The 22,457-nt window shown below is 42.0% G+C and overlaps 1 protein-coding gene across 1 annotated transcript; it reads left to right on the top strand.

Annotated features, from left to right (window-relative positions):
- The first annotated feature begins 14,574 nt into the window (after positions 1-14,574).
- Igbp1b (immunoglobulin (CD79A) binding protein 1b) lies at positions 14,575-15,925 on the top strand. The gene has a single exon (NM_001109355.1). The coding sequence runs from the start codon at positions 14,575-14,577 to the stop codon at positions 15,607-15,609; it is 1,035 nt and encodes a 344-aa protein (NP_001102825.1). The 3' UTR covers positions 15,610-15,925.
- Positions 15,926-22,457: the final 6,532 nt, after the last annotated feature.

The raw sequence follows: 22,457 nt of genomic DNA, 5'->3' as shown, positions 1-22,457 counted from the left end.
TTCCACACACAGCCACCTGCACCCTTCCGTGTACAATCTCTCACACTAAGACAGGTTGCCTAAGAGCTGCAGCTAGCCATCCTGCCAAGTACTATTAATCTTCAATTTTAGTGATCAGCATTATAGTGAAATACTTTAAGATCTGAACTCCTTCCTTCTCTATCCTATTACCACAGGTATTCCACCGGGAGTGCCCTAACGCCTTTTCTCCCTAAGTACACAAAATTAGCTACTTATCAGTTGATCTTCTTACATGATCCGTTAAAAACCGTGTGTGTGTGTGTGTGTGTGTGTGTGTGTGTGTGTGTGTGTGTGTGTGTGTACAAGCACATAGGCTGGCCCACAGCTGCATCTGACTTTAAAAGAAGCCCAGACAAGCAACTCTAGCCTTTCCTTACCCACTCACAAGGGGCTCAGGCCTAATTAGATTGCTCTCAAAGACAAGAAGGGATGAATTTTCTTTTTCCATCTCCCTTGTCACCCATTTAACTCAGCTGACATTCGCTGACTTCTTTTTACTTATGCCTCCCTCCCCTCACGCACACACACACACACACACACACACACACACACACACAAGCTCCATAAATAGAGGGTTTGGAGAGCTGGAAGTAATGAGGTGAAATGTTCATAGATAAACTGTTAATCTGGTTTTCCCTTGAGATTCATAATTTCAAAAGTAAACAATAGGAAGAAAGAGGGAGGGAGGAGAAAGGGAGGGAGGGAGGGAGGGAGGGAGGGAGGAAGGAAGGAAGGAAGGAAGGAAGGAAGGAAGGAAGGAAGGAAGGAAGGAAAGAAAAGGATAGAAAGTACCCAGACAGAGAAGTTTGGTTTCTTTGTGCGGCTCTTTTTTTATTTCTCTCAGTCTAAGAAGGCTGAAAAAGCACACAGCGCCATGTTCATACAAACCCAGTCATCAGTGCTTCTGGTCAGTCCTGGACTACTCTGGCCTTTGTTGTTTTGTTTTCTCCTAGGTTGAGATTAATGAGGGTTTGGGGAAGAAGAGAAGGTAGAGCCTGTGTAGGTAGCTGTGCCTGCGAGGGGCAGAGGGGAGCTCGCAGCCACTTTGGCTAGCTTGCTATTGATTGGAATGGAGGTCGCCTGGGAGCCGCTGCTTGGGCTGCATTTCTGAAGCTGGGGTCCGGGTGGGAGCTGCAGAGCATGGGCCAGACCAGACAACACAGCTCTGCGCTAGCCAAGCTCCTGTAAGGGCAGAGGCAGAGCCGGGCAATTAGCCTTTGAAGGACATGGAAGGCTCCCCTCCCCCTCTCCTCTTTTCACCACAGTATCCCAGCCTTCCTTCCCTCCTCCTCCTTCATCACCCATACTCCCAACCTATCTGAGGAATCCATTCAATTAAACCTCTCCTGGCTCCAGCTGGCTCCTGAGTGAAAGGTCACTGGAGTCCAGGAGGGAGAGAGACTAGGAGGAGCTTCAACCTTTCTGCCTCTGAGCTGGCCTTTCCACCCCCACCCTCCCACAGGTGCCCATCCCTGCGCCTCCCACTTTCTTTCTACCAACCATCTTTAATGATACCCTATGGTCAATCACTCCCCGGCGGTGAGAGGCATGCCTGGCAGCATCATTGTGGTAGGGAGAGATCGATCCGACTTCTTTTCTTATAGATGATAATGATAACCCGTGGACATAATGCCATTTTGTTTGCCTTGATTCTTGAAGGACAATCCCCGTTTGTCTGGGCCAACCAGGCTGCTTGGAGTCCTTAGTATTCTTTGCTTCCTGCATTTTGTCTTGCCTCGAAGAGATTTAATTTGCAGGAGTGACCCCACCACTGGCTTGCCTGTCCGACGCCATAGGTGAAAGAATTACCCACTGGTTCAGATGCTAGTCTTCGAGTTCACATCCGCAGTTCAAATGCCGGTTACTGCCTTGAGACGATGCTTTCAGGGACATGCTCAGAGAATTCAGTTAGGTGTACATGAAACCTTAAAAACCATAGTTTGTTTCTACACGATAAACATTAAAGTAATTTATGGACAGGACTCGTTGGATGATGATTCCGAATGAGAAGATTTTTATATACAAGCACACACATTCATAAACATACAGAGATTGCTTTGTGAGTGAAGACCCTGATCTCTCTTAGATTATTTCCTCACACGATCTGCCAAACATTTCTTTAGAATGATATGGACATTGATAAGGATTTACTTACAACGTTTTAAGTAAGGTGCACTCTTTCCCTGACGCATCTTGGAGACTGTCACTCTGGGTATTTAGGCATGAATATTTTATAACACGCTGCTATTGTATTTTTTTTTAAAGAAACATGGTGTTCTTACAGTGCCCATTCCTTTCGAGTCTGATTATATGTCGAGGCTTTGTTGGTGCTTTTATTTTTTTTTTAATGTGGGGACAGAGATTCTAGTACAACTTGTATCTGACTAGCAATCAGATATTTCTGCTGACACATTATTTTCTGCACCATTTGTTGAACCAAACTACATTTTCCTATATTCCTATTAAACTATTTGATGGTGTCTTTTTATTCTGCTTTATAATTTGGTGCACAGTTAGGTGACTAAGCTAAGACTGCTCCGGAATCGGAATTGAGAAATAATGCTACAAACAATGAGTGCAGCTGAAGTAGTCTTCAGAATGTTACATCATTTAGAAAGAAGGTTGCAGAAATACTAGGGAATCTTTGTACATTTTATGACAACAAGAATTTGTTATAAAAGATAGCTAGGGCAATTACAATATAACATTTTTCCTTTTTGTCATTGGGCATTACCTTTGTTTGAAATGTGTGTGAAAGTTGAGAGATGCATTTTCAGCCAATTCAAAACAAGTGTGAACTGAACTTTGTTTTTGCTTTTGTTAGGAGAGGAAAAGGAAAAACACACAGGAGAAAATGCCATCTGAGATAACATACTTACAACCCCTTCAAGCTTAGTATTTTCTTTAGGAAAGAAAAAAGACCCTTCCTAGTGTCACTTGGTATTCATAGTTTGTCTAGAACTCTTCCATTTAAATATATCACCATATGATATGGCATAGCTCATAAAAATGTGTGTTTATGTCTGTGTAAATATGTGTAGATTTCCCATGTACACAGAACCTTCTGATCCCAACAGAAAGGAGGAATATGATTACCTACCCCTGGTTGTGTCTACACATCTTTCCTGATATTCTCAGGTAATCTTTCAGTCAATAAAGGAATGTGGAACTCATTCATCAAAAAAAAAAATACTTCTAAGGGCTTTATTATTTTAAATACAATGCAACTTGGTGAATGCACAGAGATGAGAAAGAAAGCATTCATGTGTTGTGTGAAACTTTTCCAAGAAAAATGTGGACAAACATATTCACCCTAGACAAGGAAGCTACAACAGATCGAAGTATATATATATATATATATATATACATATATATATATATGTATATATATATATATATATCACCAATGTCTAATCTGGTAAACAAATGAGTTTTCAGGAGGGGGGTTGCTCATAGGAATATAGGTGAGTTGATAGAAGTAGAGCTGCTCTATGAACAACCCGCAGGTGGCTCAACAGGTTGGACCATGTCTCTTCCAGGCAGTTCTGCTGGTCTAAGGGGTTGTCTCTCAGCAGTCCTTCCTGCTTAAAAATGTTGAGGAGTGTTGTGGTTTGAATAGGTATGGCCCTCACAGACTCATGTGTTCCCATGCTTGGTACATAGCTTGTGTACTTGCTTGACACTACTAGGAAGTGTGGCTTTTGTTGCAGTTACTATCATCATGTTGGAGGAAATGTGTCACGGTGGGGGCAGGAAATGTGTCACTTTGAGGTTTCATATGCGCTAACTGACTCCGTATGCTACACAGTCCCATTTTCTGCCTGCAGATCAAAGATGTAGAACTCTTAGCACCCTTCTACAAAACCCTGTCTTCCTTGTTTCCCACCATGAAGGTAATGGACTAAACCTCTAAAACTGCAACCCAGCCCTAATTAAATGTTGCCCTTTGTAAGAGTTGCGGTGGGGGTGGTCATGGTGTTTCGTCACAGCAACAGAAACCCTAACTAGGACAAGGAGGAAACGGTCTAGTGAGCCTGATCAGTTTCAGACTTCCTCGGGTTTCCGAGTTGTTTACTTCCTAAGTGGCAGTGAGTTTATTTAAAGAACTGAATTATTGGACGTTCACATATTACATTGTAGCACTTAAGAAGCTTCCCTGAAACAGAGCTTTGATCTTGGAGAGAATTGCTAGCACTACCCTTTCTCTCCTTCAGAGTCAGAGAGCAAAGTGGTAAGAGAGGGTATTGCCAGGTTCTTGACCTCTGACCCAGACAGTTGAAAATAAGAGCTCACACAGATTTTCAAGAACGGCAAGGTAATTTTGTTCAAAATGAAGCAACAGTAGAGGTTAGGAGAGATGACGACACAGTTCTTCATGCAGTTAGAATTGGTGGACCTGGTAGATCATTGTGGTGGCAGCAGTGGCAAGAAGGGGAAATTGAAGAAGCACCTAGAATCGAGCTCACTGCTTTGTGTATCTTATTTACTGCTCTATTACTGCAATAAAACCAGGACGCAGGCAGCTTATATCACTGTGAAGACCGTGCCAGCAGATAAGTAGAGCTCACCTCTTGACACACAACCACAAGGCAGGAAGGACTAACTGGAAATTGAACGTGCTTTTGAAACCTCAAAGCCCCTACCCCGGAGCTCCCTTTCCCATCAAGGTTATATAATCCTTCCCAAACAGTTCCGACAGCTGAGGACTAACATTCAAAAATATTCGCCCGTGGGAGACATTCTCATTCAAACCCCCACAGTGACTGGCTAGTGTGAGGGACACATCAATAGCCACTTTAATTGTGGTAAAGGAGACTGTCTGTAACTCCAGGGTGCCTAGATTCAGCTCTCAGCACCCACATGGTTGCCCACAACTCTCTGTAACTCCACGTTCAGGCATTTGATGTTCTTTTCTGACCTTCATGGGCACCAGGAATGCACATGCATGTATGCATCCAAAACATTCATACACATTAAATCAAAAATAAATGAAAAACGTTTAAAAGAGCTACTCTTGAAATCGCTGCGATAAATATCAGTGTGACTGCTCTCTCTATAGAGAGGAAAGCAACTTTATGGGGGATGCTGGATCCAGGTATGGAGAATGTGCATTTAAGATATACTTAATAAGAGCCATTGCAAAGCAAAAGTTTAAAAGAGAAGATATGTAATTTGAGGACTATCAGATACAGTTGATCGTTTAGCTCTTACTGCCAGGGGTCTGGAGTGTGTTGGAACGAGACACAGAGCTGGACTCAGGGGTAGCTTTAAAGACCATGGTCTCCAGACATTCTAGCTCTCTATACTGAATGCTAAAAATATAAAAATAATTTTTGCTCTTTCTGAGGGTAAAACCTCTGGGTTTGTTGCTTAAGCTAGGCCGGCTGGCCAGTGAGGCCTGGGGATTCACCTGTCTCTGACTGCTCAGCCCAGATTTCGAGCACACACCATCACAGCCAGATTTCCACATGGTGGATACAGATTAAACTCTCATGCTCAAGGGACTGATGCATGCACTCCACTGGCTGAGGTGTCATACCAGCACCATAGTAGCTAGGTGGGATTTTTGTCAGCCTTGTCTCACACATGGGCCTATGAAAGTAGGAGCTGAGAACAAAACAAACAAGAAACTATGAGCATGTGTGGGGTTAAACGGTTTTCTCAAACCATGATTTACACTACCAATGTTTAATAGCAAACATAGCTCACTCTGGTATTTATTTTGAGCAGTAATTTCCTAGGTAGAACCATCACTGGCGTTCCCTGGTGTCCAGTGTGCTGCCCTGCACCCTCTAACAGAGAAGCAATGCACTTCTCTTGCACAGGCAAGACTCACAAACCGGGCACTTGGGCATGTGCTTTGACAGACTGGTCAAACTGTTTTGACTGAGGCCAGCCCTCAGTCCACATTTATCCAAAAATTTGAGCTCAGTTTCAATACCGATTTAAAGTCTGTCCATTTTATATTTGACACTTAATCTAGTCACTGGGAGTCTCACCTAGTCAGCCAGCACATAAATCCTTACAGATTTACAGGAACCCACCTATCCCTCTCCCTTCCAATCATGCTTCTCTGCCTTCCACACTTCTAGCTGCTACAATCATCACACCAACCAATCAGTAAATTTGCACTAATTTTTATTTCTCTCCAGAATGCACCTACTCAACTTGAACACAACTCTCCCTTTCTCGTGCTTCAACTCCCAGATTAAAGTTGTTTCCCTCAAAAAACAAACAAAAACAGAAAACCTTTTCTTTAGCTCTTTCTCTACCATATTTGACCTCCCCATTATAGACTTCTTGTATCCAGTGCCTTTTCTTCATGAAAATGTATTTCATTGTATGTTTTATGAAGCAGATCAATAATTCTATCCATATATTTCACTACTCACTATCTTCCCTCAAGATTATAAAGGCCTTGAAGACAGAAACTATATTTGTTCTTCATGATATATTAATGCCAACCTTTCCCCAGAATCATATCTCACGTTTTAGTGGAAAATCAAGATGTCAGCTCATTAATGGAGATAACCGAATGAACTAATCTAATTTTTACCTGTGCAGATGATTGCTTTATTAGTTTGTCTTGAGCATTGAAAAAATATTGTTTGGAATTCCTCTTGAAAGCCTCACCTAGGAATAAAGGTTAATATTTATTCTCTAGATGGAATTACCATCTCGGAGGTTTATAGCTGTTATAAGCTCACTCTTTTCTAGTTCTGCCTAAGCTCTGTCTTTCTAGCTCAACTCAGCTCTTCTGGCCCAAACTGCTCTCTAAGCTGACTGATTTAGCTTCTCTTGGCTTCTGACTGAATTGCTCTGCTTAGCCTTAAACTAACTCTAGCAAATTGATCTAAACTTCCGGTTTCTTTTCAATCTATGTCTTGTTCTGTGTCTTTAAAACTGCCTATTATGGTAAAACTGCCTCCTCTCTCTCTCTCTCTCTCTCTCTCTCTCTATATATATATATATATATATATATATATATATATATATACATATATATATATATATACATATATATATATATGCTGTTCTGTAAGTTGAGCATATCTTATCTCTCACTCATTCTATCAAATCTTTCTCTGATTCATCACTTTGTCTTCCCCTCAATTACATATCATGTTCAAACATGGCTGCTACCTTCTATAAATTAACCTTACCTACATTCTTTAGGATTAAAGGTGTGTACTAAGGGAGCATTTGTATTCCAGTCAGGTCAGATCATACTGTAATCCAGGGCCTGTCTGCATTCTGGCCCTGCATTGTTGGATGTGATCCCTTGCCGGAGAAGCCATGTTGCTGGATTGACATTCCTCTATACCAAGGGCTTTCTGTTCCATGCTGCCAGTGCTCTTCCTCGTGCGTGGTTTTTCCTCGTGCGTGGTCATTTGTATTTTTCTAGATACACCTTAAATATCAGCATTATTTGTAATTTTCCTGGAGCCATTGACTCTAGTTACTTTATTCTCTCAGGAGGATATAAATTCAGTTCAAAACTGAAACTGAACCCCAAATCCTTTGGCCCAAACAGTTTTTCAGTACATGGCTTATGGCTGCTTAGCTGCATCCAAGGAAGAATTTCAATTTTGATATTTACAAGTCCTAAAACTCTTAAGGACCACCAAAAAATACCTTTTAAAATGTGCATGTACACATCTCAGAATCTAATGTTATCTCAGAATTCTAATCTTTTCTCACTTCCTATTTCTAGTCAGTAACCCGGTTTTACAAACACATTAATTTACTCTTGGTTCACCCTACGTTCTTCACATTTTCTCACTTGCTTCGATTCAAGTATTATATGAATATTTGGGCTTGTCACCTTGACTGCAGACAGCTTCGTACAATACATGTCCCCTCAACCACATGAAAAAAATCATTCCAAAATGTCAAACATTTTGTAGTTTTCCTATAGACATTCCTATAGACATTTCAGGGACATTCCATCCCTGTGAACAGAGTATCCTCTTTATTACACCAACCAAAATCAAGTCCAGTGGGCTAAGGGTAGACTAAGATCAAAATCTGAATTAATGTGAAGAGGAGAGAAGAAATTCCATGCCCTAAATACTCTGAATTTCCCTTTCTGCTAGTCATAATCTGCAATGTGTGGTATCAGCTGTAAAAGACCAAGCAGATTCAATCAATTAATGTATCAACATTTTATTAAATTATTTTATTGATTTGAATTCAAAACGTTGACCCCCTTCCTGGTCTCCCCTCCCTGAGTTCTTCACCCCATCAACCCTAAACCTCCTGCCTCTGAGAGGGTGCTCCCTCATGCACCCACCCACTCACCCCTAACCTCTTGTTTCTGCTACCTCAATCCCCTCAGCATCCCTCTTCCTTGGAGCACCAAGTTTCCACAGGATTAAGCACTGAGGACAGACAAAACAGTGCTCTGCTGCGCATGTGTCTGATGCCATGGACCAGTCCATGTATGCTCCTTGCCTGGTGCTTTCATTTCCTCTCTGTCATTTTTTGGGATTATTATGTATTCTTATTTCATAGGATTTGCTATATTATAAAGTTTGATTTTAGCATAGGTAGGGGTGAGTTGTTAAGAGCTGTTCTATGCTCATGGTGCATGCACCCAAGGCTCTACACCTGCCCAAGAGCTTTGGAGTCACAAATAGAAGACACACACACACACACACACACACATTATCTGTCTGTCTGTCTGTCTATATATCTACCTACCTATCTATCTATATTTTAATCTGCCTTAGCTGGACACTTCCAAATCTCCCCTTGGCTAGCACATATTCCCCTTCAGTATTCCTGAGTTAACACTTTCTAAATCTCTTTTATTTTTGCTGCCCTGTTTCCATCTGGGCAGCTCTCCCATGTGGCTGGTTCCCTCTTTGCCACCTACATTGTTCAATGGATGATTTCTCTCCTGGGGCTCTTAAATCTGATCTCTCTGCGTCCACATCACAGCAATTCTTTTCCTTCTCTCCTCTGCACTTCTTTCCTGAGGATCCTTAAAGTTCAGTTTCTTTCATGCTGCCCAGCCATTGGCTATTGGCTCTTTGTTGATCAATGGAAAACCTACTGGGGAAAGGGACCCTTAATTATCTGGGCACACAGGTTCCTGTGTGATTTTGGGAGCTGAATTAAGACAAAGAATTAGAACCAGTCCCCAACAACCAAACATTTTCCGGAAATTCATAAATATCCTGAAGAGAACACTTTCATAATGTATATTTTAATGGTCCATGTTAAAGATTTACACTAGATACTAAATATACAAGTGCCATGAAACAGTATTGTTGATACATGTAACTATTCAACCTTAATTTTCTTAAACTCTTCTGCATATATGTTATGGCTGTTGGCTTAGTGTTTTGTGGACTACAGACAGTGGGAGTGAGAGGGTCTCTGACTCTTTGACCTGCTCTTGGGACCCTTTGCCTGCTACTGGGTTGCCTCACCTCCCATCCTTGGGGTGAGGGTCTGTGCCTGGTATTATTGCACCTCGTTGTGCTGTGTTCAGTTATATCCATGGAGGAAGAGAGGAAAGGGGTGGATCTGGGAAAAGGAGGAGGTAGGGAAATCTGGGAGAAGGGAGGAAGGGGGAAGCTGTAGTCAGCATATATTATATGAGAGAAAAATAATTGAAAAGAAACAGAAAAACCTTATACTGAATAATAATGTACCTATTATACCAAAAAAAACTAACCATAATTGTCAATTCATGCATGAGATCAAACCAAATCACTAATCTATGTTTTTTAATTACATCTTATATAATTTAGAACTACGTGTTCCTAAAAATCGTGAATTCTGGCTAGACTGGATGGCCCCTGAGTTTAATCCTAGATCTTGGAAAGCAAAGCCATGCAAATCTCAATTATGTAGAATCCAGTCTGGTCTACATAGAGAGTTTTAGGCTAACCAGGACTACAGAGTGAGAGTATGCCAGTAAAAGAAGAAGGATGAAGAAGAGGAGGAGAAGGAGGAGCAGGAGAACAACAACAACAACAACAGCAGAGGAAGAGGAGGAGGGAGAAGAGGAGCTGACTTTCTAGAACCAGAAACAAAGCTACGAATCTCTTAGAAATGGAGACACGCTGATAACATGGTGTGATTTGTCCTATTAAAAGGTACCCTAAGTGAAGCCATATTTCCATTAATTTGCTTGGTTAGCAGAATTAATCAATTCATCTTCTTATTACTTGAACCTAGCATTGGACTGTGAACTGATAAAATTATAAGTCCAAAAGGAGAAAGTTATGGTTAGGAATTCCAAATTAGAAAATGTGCTTGATAAAGTATCAGTTTCTACATTATGAATTGTACACATGTGTGTGTGTGTGTGTGTGTGTGTGTGTGTGTGTATGAAAGCATTATAGTTCACTAGTTAAAATGTGATATAGTATTAACATAGATTACATTCAAATAAATTCAGGGAAATACTCCTTCTTGGAGATTTTGTGGTCTTGAGTAACTGTACTTTTCTCCTACTGACAGAATAAGACACCAGTGACTCTCTCCTACAGAGGGGTCACTCTTCCATTTCAGCTGATCTCAGAGGTCTTGTTGGGAACAAATTACTGGAACGTTCAGGCCTCAGAAGACCCATGCGTACTATAAGACTCTACTGTACCATCTTGTTCTGCATTTGCACACAAATCCATCCACTTGAGCTCTGAGCTTGAGTTCAAGAGATCTCTGTAGAGTTGAGTCTCTGGAGACCAAGGTAAAGGTCAAATGAATGTTGCTTTCCTATGTTGACAGATGACAGTCACTGGGGGGCTTCAAAGACCTCTGTATATAAAACATCCTCACTGCTGAGATTTTCAGGCTGCATTTATGGCAGACCTAAAAATCTGAATTGAATGAGGGAACATGGAAGAGTCCTCTTTAGTATTTTCTCAAGGTTCTGTCACTGTATGAATTAGTGAGAGACAATCACTACCCAACACAGGGAAAGCAATCCTCTGATTATTTCAACAGTAAAAACATTTTAACATAGCAATGTATTGGAGTAAACACGTACTGCAATCCACAGTGTACATATTTAGTGACTAGTACAAGCTAGGACCAGCAGAGTCGCTGACTATTTTCATACACCCTAGATTTGAGCACATTTTAGGAGTGTTGTATGTTTAGAGCAATTTTCTCGAATTATTATGATCTCAGTTTCCTCAATGGTCCCATGATTAACAATTTCCGTTCACCTAAGTAATCCTCCTGATGTGGTTCAGAATAGGACGGCTCACTCGTATTTTCAGGGAGTTCAACCAGTTCCCACCCATCCATTTCCTCCCCCCAAAGTACTCAGTAAATAGTTTCCTTTACCTGCCTCTCTTTGGATCATCTACCTGCTCTCCAGTTCTGTGGCTTAAAATGTCCCAGAGGTAGAAACTATTGTGAATTTGGAGATAGCAAAATGAATGCAACCTATTTTAATGAGCTGGCATTTAAAATATTAAACAATTGGATACTGTAAGTTAAGTTCTTTTGTAAAATCATTTTGTTCTCTTGAGAGGATCCCACTTATTCTTGTCTGGCTTGAATTCCTAATCTTCCTGCCCTCTTCCACCTTCCAAGAGTTGAGATCACAAGAATGTGCCCCTATACCCAACTAAATATTCATTTCCCAGAAGTCTAAATACAGCTAATTCTCCTTTAAAATCTTTCCTATAGATCAATAGTTTTGAATAAACATACTGATAATAGATTCCACAAGTTTATTAAGTAAGTATATTACTACTAATAAAACAATAGTAATATTAATTTCCATAAAAAATAATTATACTATTTTTCCTATATTGAAGGTAAAAGTGTAATCAAAAGGGGAAAGCACGTGAATATTACACTGATTCCATTTATGCAAATTTCAGGGGTTTGAAAAACTTACCTCTAACACAAATCAAAATAACAGTTGCCTATACAGGCTGAGAGTGGTTATAATATAGAAATTAATTTTCTTGGGTGGCACTCCCAATGAATTTTGTTTGAAATGTGGCTTGCATGACTGTACTCTACAGTTGTCAAAATTTGTTGAGCTCAACACATGAAGGCCCACCGTATGTAAAATTTCCTCAGCTACAAATGAAGTACTTGTGGGATATACACACATTGGCAGCTTACTGTCCCATTGGTCTCCCCTGTTGCCATAATAGGACCTGGAGTTTTGCGATGTGGAAACTAGAGATACAAAGGCACGTTTCTGGTTTGCCAAGTAATTCTGGGTTTGGCCCTGTCGAAGAGGGAGGGAGGGAAGGAGAAGGAGAAGAAGGGTGAAGGGGGTCTGTACTTTGGCCTTTCTTATTGATTTCTTGTTAGCAATCATTGTGTGCAGCTGTTTGGGAAGTGATTCCGGTTATATATTTCCCCACTTGACAATAGTTTTGACTCATGGCCTCAGCTTAGTCCAAATTCATTGCTTAGATTTTGTCAGCACTGCAGACAAGAGGACAGCACGCATCACGGAGTTGAGGAACCGGACACCGATGAAGACTGAGATGCATTACTGGACCTGTATATATGCAGTTAGACCCCGGATGTGCACTTTCTCAAACGTCTCGGGCTGGTGGAAGACAGAAAACTTTTCTGGGAGGTTAGAATGAAAAATCTTTGACACTAACCGCTTTAGACAAAAAGGCCATCGACACTTTTCACACCTGAAGCTTTCAGAAAGTTGGCTGACCTCACATTTCAGTTCAGCTCTAGTTCTCCGCTCCCATTGGCAAATGGCTAGCAGATTTTTCTTCAGGGAAATAGATCGGTCTAAGTGAAACGGATGTAGATATGACAATTTGTGTTTGCAGCCCAAACAGATGGGCTTTTATTAAATTATTCTTCCATGAGACCCATTAATACGTAAGGTTTTAAAATGCATGCTGGCCCTAAAATTTGCATTTTAAAATCATAACATTTTTAACACAAATAGAGAAATAAGGATCATCACATAATCTTGGAAACCCCAAGCAAGAGGTGGGGGGAGCCAAATGAGGTAAGAAAAAGCTGTAAAGAAAAAAGTTTAAAGTAAAAATTAAAACTCAAAGAAAATAAGGTCTTTCTTATGTAGTCAAATATAATTTATCTAGTAACAAGAATTGATCAATTTTTAATTTTCCCCTGCAGTAAACACTTATATTTGTACAGTAACAATTCCTTGGTTTATTTCACTTTAATTTTTATGAAGAATAAAGTCAACTTTATGACATTATTTAAGTTCAACTAAACATTCAGTAATGAACAAAAATCCATACATATAAAATAAAACTGACTTTGTATGACACTGCTTCGGGTTTCCAAATTCTAAACTCAAATTTAAGTACTTGAGAGGTTATATTAAATTGTACAATTAAAGTTTACTGTATTTAGCTACATAATCATTGTGGTTTTATTTAGAATCTTCACCTTAATCAGCACTGTAATACAATAAGAACTAAAATGAAAACTGCAGCCAGACACATCATATGTGTCTATATTGTATGTTATAAATTACTCACAAAACGAAAGGGGTAGTAGCAATGTCTGCATGTACCAGGAAAGAAGGAACTGCATCTAAGAGTTCTCCAAATAAGTTTTCTCGAAAAACAGACTAATAGGGTAAGTTAAAAGTCATATATATCATTAAACTACACAGTCATCCAGTCAAGAAATTCAAATTGGGGTTAAATAAATGCTTCAAGGGTTAAACTGCATTTAGAGAAAACCCGGATTCATTTTCCAGCCCCCAAATAGTAGCATCAGTTCCAGGGGGCTCATCCCCCTCTTCTGGCCTCCTTGGGCACTGCACACCTTGCTACCATGCATACATGGTCACACATACACATAAAATAAAAATAAATCTTAAAAAGGAAAGGAAAGGTCTCAAAACTATGACGTTTATAAAATTCGAATGGTAACAGTTTTAGAGAAAGATGTGCTGGTACATTGTAGAGATGACAACGTACCTATTATTGAATTTTAACATTTAACATTTAACCTATAATACTTTCACACACGCACCCTGCAGTTTCAGTTACCAACAGTCATAGTCCAAAAAAATAATAATAATTTAAAAAAAATCAAATGACAAATTACACAGAGAACCCATGCTTCAAACTGCGTACCAAACTGAGCGGCATCGTGAAGTCTTTCGCCATCCTGTCCTATCCTGCCATAGACGAGATTCACTCATTAGCAAATGCATTCACGCTGTACAGGCTCCCGGTGCATCAGTTACCCGTAGCCATTTCAGTTAGTAGATCAGCTGAGAGCTTTAATCAGAGTGCTTATGTTCAAGTGGCCCTTCTCTGGTAGCCTAGCAATGGTTACCATGCCTACATCTTCCCTCTCGTTTCATCTTATCACTTAGGCGGTGTGTCACACCATCACAAGGGCGAGGAGGAAATAGAGTACAATAAGATACAGAGAAGAAGCCGGGCATAGTGGCACCCCCTGCAATCTCAGCCCTCCAGAGGCTAGGGTAGGAGGGTTGCCAGCCACAGGCCAGTCCTAGCTGCATAGAAAGTTCCAGGTCAGCCTGCGCTGCAGAGCGAGGCTCTTGTCTCAATAACCGGAGACTTCCGGGTTCCTCCCTCCGGCAAGATGGCGGCGTTTATGGACGAGCAGCAGAAGCCGAAGCTCCGGGAGCTGTTGGAAACCGGCATAGAACTTCTGGAGGAGGTGGAAGCTACGACCCAACCCACAGGCTCCAAGCAAATCCAGGAGAAGGTGAGGAAGGCCTTGAAACTCCTGGAGAAGGCCTCGGAAATGTTATCGCAGCTCGATTTGTTCAGCAGGAACGAAGATTGGGAGGAGATTGCTTCCGCTGACCTCAAGTACCTGATGCTTCCGGCCCTGAAGGGCGCGCTGACCCTGAAGCTGGTGGGCACCAGCAATCGCCTCCACCTCCTGCAGGATGCTCGAGAGCTCTTCATGAACTTCCTAACCCAGAGCCACAACTACCATGTGGCTGAGTTTCAGCTGCCCTGGGCCCAGAGCAGCTCACAGGAAAGCAACCCCGCTGCTGCTACTTCTGACACCCTGGAGCACAACCTCGTTGCCATGGCATCCCAGAGGCAGGCCAAAATCCAGAGGTACAAGCAAAAGAAGGCGGTGGAGCAGAGGCTGTCTTCTCTGAAATCGGCCGTGGAGAGCGGCGAGGCAGACGACGAGCGTGTCAGGGAGTATTACCTCCTTCAACTTCGTAGGTGGATTAACATCAGCTTGGATGAGATCGACAGCATCGACCAGGAGATAGAGATCCTGAGGGAAAGAGACTCCTTCGGTGAGGCATCAGTTTCTCAAGGGTCTCCTCAGGAGAGACCTCCGCTGAAACCCTTTGTCCTCACTCGAAGTGTTGCCCAAGCACAAGTCTTTGGAGCTGGATACCCAAGTCTGGCAACTCTGACGGTGAATGACTGGTACGAGCAGCGCCAGAAAGGTGAGGTCTCATCTTCTGTTCGGGAAGCAGAAAAGCAGGCACCACCACTCGAGACTCTCTCTGTATCTGAGCCAGAAAAGCCGGACCTGGAACAAAAGGAAGAGGAAGATGAGAATGCCCTCCACAGGATGCAGGAGTGGGATGACTGGAAGGACACCCATCCTAGGGGCTACGGCAACCGACAGAACATGGGCTAATGTCCCATCCCCCGGTGTGAAAGGATAAAGGAGCACTTACCTTCCCAGACCAGGAAAACCCTGTTCTCTTCCCTTCCTTCGGCCCCTGCTTCAGGAGTGTGCAACAAAGACAGATACTGAATCTTGCTTTGTATTCAATAAAATGCCACTATCAAGTTGTATTTGCACCCTAGTTAATGCCCGGTGCTCTCGTTTAGGCATTGCTGTCACCACGGTGTATTGCAGTTTCTTAAGTGGATAGGAAGAGTGCCAAGAAATGGCCGTGTAATCATTGACTGTATGATTTCTCTTTAAAAAATAAAATACCTTTTCTTGGAAAAAAAATATATCCAGAGAGAACATTCACGTAAGTTTCATGACGGTATGTTTGTAATTATTGTTAATATCCGGGCCTGACGTAAACCGCTATAAATATATGTATGTTGGGAAATACGTGGTTTATATAAGATTGGATCATATCTTTGTGCAGCTGATTTAGAACAACAAACTGAGAAACTAACAGGAAGGTGTTACAAAAGAAATGACCTAACAGATGGGGGGGGGAGGCAGAGACTGTGAAACACTCAACTGGATACATGAAGTTACAGAACAGCCAACTTCTTTAATTATGGAGTATCTAGAACCTTCTCAACATAGTGTTGAAGTGAAAGGGGAAGCTTCATAATTATTTGCTGAGATTTAAATATGGCTTCATTTATTTTTAATCTTAATGTTTGTACTAGAAATAGCATCCTAAAAGAGAGTGGAAACTTAACAATATTTATCAAATATAAAAATACAGACACTTGACTCAGAATTTTCACACTTATATCTGTAGAAAGGTGATTCACATCATTTATGGAAAAGTGGTGACATGTCCCTTGTAAAATCTAAGATCTAGAAACTACTTGGGACCTGAAAAGACCTAGGTTAATAATTGTTTTTGAGGTTATACAATGGATTATCATTAAACTGGGACTTTAAAGCAACTTAGATTTTGTAGGAGGTAACTTATGAGTATAAATATTTATATTTTCCAAGTATAAATTAGTACAGAAGGGAATGAGATTAAAAAATATAAATCAAATCCGAATGAAATAAGGTTGTTTGGAGAGAAATAGCCATGAACACTGTGGTATGCTATACTGTTGCTATGCAAATTATCAATCACATATGCTTATTAGGACTTAAAATATTCATTAAGTTTATCAATGATGGTTACTAATGCTGTTCTGGCAAATGGTTAAGCAATTGTGTCCTTGAGAAATCAAAAATGAAAACAAAACTTGATTTAAAGCGTCTATTTGTGGTTTAAAGACTTCTCCATGCCGATGTCACCTTAACAAATTGGCACTGAGTTCAAAGCCAAGAACGTGTCCATAATTCAGTTTTCAAGCCAGGATGAGCCAGCTGCAGCACATTACTGCTGGGGGTAAGGAAACCTCAGGCGTTTGTGTTACTGGAGTTCTGTGCTCACAACCCTCTTATACATCACTTCTGATCGCTAATAGTAAGGCTACAGAAGCCATCGAGCAATGCTGAACTTCTATGAGGTTTAATTTCCTTATGAAGTTGGACAAGCAGAACCGCTAAGCTTAACTTTCACACTAAACAAAGATCAGGCAATTTACCTGATTTTCCTTTGCCCCCGTTGGGCTCTTAGATGTGTTTCTATGTAGAGTAAAGAAAATATTAGGTATAACAAGAATGAGCTATCAAACCGATACTTCCTGACCTTTTGAAATGGAAAACACATCTGAAATTAACAACATGCATGGGATAAATGCACTGAGTTCTGCCCTTTGACTTCAAACTATCTGCTTTCTAAGTGTGTGTGTGTGTGTGTGTGTGTGTGTGTGTGTGTGTGTGTGTGTGTGTCCATCCACTTTTTGACAAGCTCTAATTCTGGGTCTTTCAAAATCCCCACAGTAAATGCTTGGCTAAATAACAAAGAAAGAGAAATGATCTTCCCCCTAAGTGATGGCTGATCCAAGCAGCAGTCTCTTCATTTGCTCAATGCAGTGTCATCTGCCTACCCTCACATCCGGGCAAAGGTCATGTACCAGTGGTGTTTATCCAGGTCTGTGTTTATTCACACCTGGAAGCAACCAGAAGGTGTTGTTGTAATGGAAAGAAGGAGGAATAAGAAAAAAAAAACATGAGAGAGATGATAAAAACTTCCATTAACAGCAATAAATCTTACCCATCATGATAAAGCCTTAAAAGGGGGAGGCTACACCACAAGTAAACGCATTGAAGTCTGAATTTCTCTCATGAAAATCACCATGTCTAATAAAATATAAGCAAAGCATAGCATACGAAGGAAAGGTGCATTAACTGTGTTACAGGGCTACGTTGAAACCTTTTTTTTCATTTGTTTATTTACTTCCAGATCTCAGCTTGCCCACCCCCTCTTCCTCCCCTGGTAGTCCTTCCATCTCCTCTCACCCCCTTTCTCCTCAAAGAATTAGTGACCTCCCATGGATATCAAACCCACCTTGGCCTGTCACATTGAAGTAGGACTAGGTGAATCTTCTTCTGCTGAGGGCAGACAAGGCAGTCCAGTTAGGGGAAAGGGATCCAAAGACAAGCAGCAGAGTCAGCAACAGCTCCTGTTCCACTTGTTAGGAGACCCACATGAAAACCAAGCTGCACGTGTTTTACGTATGTGTAGGAGGACTAGATCTCTTCTGTGAATGCTTTTTGTTTGGTGGTTCAACGAGGGAGCCCCTATGGGCCCAGGTGAGTTGTCTCTGTGTGATTTCTTGTGGTGTCCTTAACCTCTCTGGCTCTTTCAATCTGCTCCCCCGCCCACACCCCAGATTCACTGTGCTCCTCCTAACGTTTGTCTTTGGGTGTCTTCATCTATTTCCATCAGTGGCTGGGTGAAGCCTCTCAGAGGACAGTTACCTTAGGCTCCTGTCTGCAAGTACAGCAGAACGTCATTAATAGTGTCAGGGGATGGCTCTCGCTCAAAGGATAGGTCTCAAATTGGGACAGTCATTGGTTGGCCATTCCCCCAGTTTCTGCTCAGATTTATCCCTGCATGTGACATAGGCAGGACAAATGTGGGTCCAAGGCTTTGTTGGTGGGCTAGTGTTCCTATGCTCCATTTGCCTTATCTTGCCTGGTTACAGGAGGTAGCCATTTCAATTTCTATATCCTCTGTTGCTAAGGTCACCCTCATAGACTACTTGGAGTTTCCCTGCTCCTAAGCTCCTGGCTTCTACCAGAGCTGCCTCCAAACACCACCATTTTCAGTGTTCTCTCTCCTCTCTCTCTCTCTCTCTCTCTCTCTCTCTCTCTCTCTCTCTCTCTCTCTCTCTCTCAGTTCAACCCCACTCCCTCTCTCACCTAGTTGTCTCCCTCCATCTACTTCCAGTGTCTATTTTATTTACCCTTCTAAGTGAGAATCAAGCATCTTCCCTTAGATGCTTCTTCTTACTTAGTTTCTTGGGATCTATGGATATTTTTTAAATTATTATTTATTTGTTTATTTTACTCTTCAGATTTTATTCTTCTCCTGCTCTACCCTCTGATATCCCATTCCTCCTCCCTGCCTCCCTTTGTCTATATGAGTATGTCACAACCCCCCCCAATCTCCATCCCACCAGACCCCTAAACTCCTTGGGACCTATGGTCTCTTGAGGGTTAGAAGCATCTTCTCTGACTGATCCCAGACCCAGAAGTCCTCTGCTGTATATGTGTTGGGGTGGGGGGCTCATATCAGCTGTGTATGTTGCCTGGTTGGTGGTCCAGTGTCTGAGAGATCTCAGGGGTCCAGGTTAATTGAGACTGCTGGTCCTCCTACAGTGTTGCCCTCCTCCTCAGCTTCTTCTAGCTTTCCCCTAATTCAACCACGGGACTCAGCAGCTTCTGTTTCTTGGTTGGGTGCAAATATCTGCATCTGACTCTTTCAGCTGCTTGTTGGGTGTTTTGGAGGCAGTCATGATAGGTCCCTTTTTGTGAGTGCTCCTTGATGGTGTCAGATCTCTCGGGGCATCCCCTTGAGCAGGATCCCATTTTGCATCTGTCACTGGTCCTTCTTTTCCTCAGACTCTTCTCCATTTCCATCCCTGCAGTTCTTTCAGACAGCAACAATTATGGATCAGAGTTTTGACTGTGAGGTAGCAACCCCATCCCTCACTTAGCGCCCTGTATTTCTGCTGGTGGTTGGCTCTACAAGTTCCCTCTCCACACTGTAGGGCACTTCATCTAGCCCCACCCCCTGGAGTCCTGAGAGTCTCTCACCTCCCAGGTCACTGGTACATTCTGGAGAGGACCTCCACCTCCAACCTCCAGGAGGTTGCCTGTTTCCATTCTTTCTGTTGGCCCTCAGGGATTCAGTCGTTTTACCCCTCCCAATACAAGATCATGTTCCCCTCTCCCTGCCCCTTCCCCTTTCCCTCCAAAGTCCCTCCCTCCCTGCCCCCTTCTGGTTGCTTTCTTCTTCCTTCCTACTGGGACTGAGGAATCCTCACTTGGGCGCTTCAGCTTGTTGACCTTTTTGAGTTCTGTGGACTGTATCTTGGGTTTTTTGTACCCAAAATGTACTGTTTTTTTCTGTACTGGTTGTTTGTTTTCCTAATATCCACTTATTAGTGAGCATATACCTTGCATGTCCTTTTGGGTCTGAGTTGCCTCACTCAGGACGATAATTTCTAGTTCCATCCATTTGCTGCAAAACTCAGGATGTCCTTCTTCTTAATAGCTTAATTCCATTGTGTAAATGAGCTACGTTTTCTGTATCCATTCTTCTGTCATGGGATATCTAGGTTGTTTCCAGCTTCTGGCTATCATAAATAAGGCCCGCTATGAACATAGCGGAACATGTGCCACTGTGGCATGATGGGGCATCTTTTTATATTCCTAAGAATGGCATTGCTAGGTCTTCAGGTAGATCTATTTCCAGTCTTGTGAGGAACCTCCAAATTGATTTTCAGAGTGGTTGTATCAGTTTGCAATCCCACCAGCAATGGAAGAGTGTTCCTCTTTCTCCACCTCCTCACCAACGTGTGTTGTTTACTGAGTTTTTAATGTCAGCCATTCTGATTGGTGTGAGGTGGAATCTCAGGGTCATTTTGTTTTGCATTTCTCTGCTCACTAAGGACTTTGAACATTTCTTTAGATGCTTCTCAGCCATTTGAGTTTCCTTTATTGTGAAATCTTGGTTTAGTTCTATACGCCATTTTTTGAGTGGGTTGTTTCATCTATTTGGTGGTAAGCTTCTTGAGTTCTTTATATATTTTGGATATTAGTCCTCTATCAGATATGGGGTTACTGAAGATATTTTTCCCAATCTGTAGGTTGCTTATTTGTCTTATTGACTACGTCCTTGGCCTTACAGATACTTTCCAGTTTGATGAGGTCCCATTTAGCAATTCTTGGTCTTAGAGCCTGAGCTATTGGAGTTGAATTCTCTTTAAGAAACCCTCCTGCCCTGTGCCAATTAGTTCAAGGCTCTTTCCCACTTTCTCTTCTGTTAGAGTCAGTGTATCTAGTTTTATGTTGAGATCCTTGATCCACTTAGATTTGGTCTTTTCATTGTTTCCTGAAATGTTCTGGATGTTTTGGGTTAGGAGTTTTTTATGCTTTGAATTTTCTATGAGAGAGGTGTCAATCTCTTCTTCAGTATCTTCTATACCCAATATTCTCTTTTGTATCTCTAGTGTTCTGTTGGTGATACTTACATCTGTAATTCCCGGCCCCTTTCCTAAGTTTTCCATTTCTTGGCTTCCTTTCATTTGTGTTTTCTTTATTGTTTCTAGGTCTTGTACTGCTTTATGCAATTCCTTTACCTGTTTGATTGTGTTTTCCTATATTTCTTTAAGGGATTTGTTTCCTCTTTAGGGCTTCTACCTACTTACCTATATTTTTTAGTGAGTTATTTATATCCTCCTTAAAGCACTCTATTATCTTCATGAGATAAGGTTTTAGGTCACCTTCCTGACTTTCAGGTGTGTTGGTGTATTAAAGGCTTGCTGTGGTGGGAGAACAGGTTTCTCATGATGCCCACTTGCATTGGCTTCTGTTGCTTATTTTCTTGTGCTTGCCTCTTGCCATCTGATTATCTCTAGTGTTTTCTGGACTGGGTGACTCTGGAGTTTGCCTCTTTTGTTCCTGGATTGCAACAGGTCTTCTGGTAGGCCTGTGGCCCTGGTTGTAGCAGACCTCCTGTGGGGCCTTCCAGCTGGAGGGTCTCCAGAGGGGCAGAGAAGCTGCTGATCTGTTGCCCTGGCTGCAGTAGATCTCCTGGGAGGCCTTCAGACTGTTGGGTCTTCAGAGGAGCAGTCAAGATGTTGTCCTGTGTAAAGCTGTTCTCTGGGAGAAGAGGGAGGGTATAGACTGTGGTTTCTGTTTCTCTGTGTACAACAGAACTCCAGGGAAGCTTTCAGTCTTCTGGGTCAGTTACCCTGCATACCACAGGGACCCCAGGAGGTCTTCAGACTGTGGTGTTGGTTGCCTAGTTGCCCTGTATACAGAGGAACTCCTGGGATACTTTCAAGCTGTGGTGTCCTGAATGCAGTGGCTCTCTTGGGATGCCTCCCTGTTGTCATGCCAGATTCCCTGAGTGCAACAGATTTCCTTGGCTGCCTCAGGATGTGGTATCAAATGCTCTGAGTGCAGGAGATCTTTTGCGTTGCCTCAGGATATGGTGTCTTCCAGTGAGCAGACTAGCTAGCAGTCTGTCCCAGCAGAAAGGACTGGGCAAAAGGGGATTGGTATTCAGCAGGCAGGGTTTTGGTGTGTGACAGGTCCCCAAGTCCACTGGGCTCCCAGCAGCAGCTGTGGGACTTCAGGATCATTCTTTCCAAATGTTTTGAATGCAGTGGACCTTCTGGGTTGCTTCAGGATATGGTGTCTTCTGG

This window comes from Rattus norvegicus, chromosome 4 (assembly GCF_036323735.1).
Source record: "Rattus norvegicus strain BN/NHsdMcwi chromosome 4, GRCr8, whole genome shotgun sequence".
NCBI classification, from domain to species: domain Eukaryota; kingdom Metazoa; phylum Chordata; class Mammalia; order Rodentia; family Muridae; genus Rattus; species Rattus norvegicus.
This window is presented reverse-complemented; position numbering and strand designations above follow the sequence as displayed.

What these genes read in the sequence shown, in the direction of transcription:
- Igbp1b (NM_001109355.1), top strand. Translation starts at nt 14,575, where the DNA reads ATGGCGGCGTTTATGGACGAGCAGCAGAAGCCGAAGCTCCGGGAGCTG.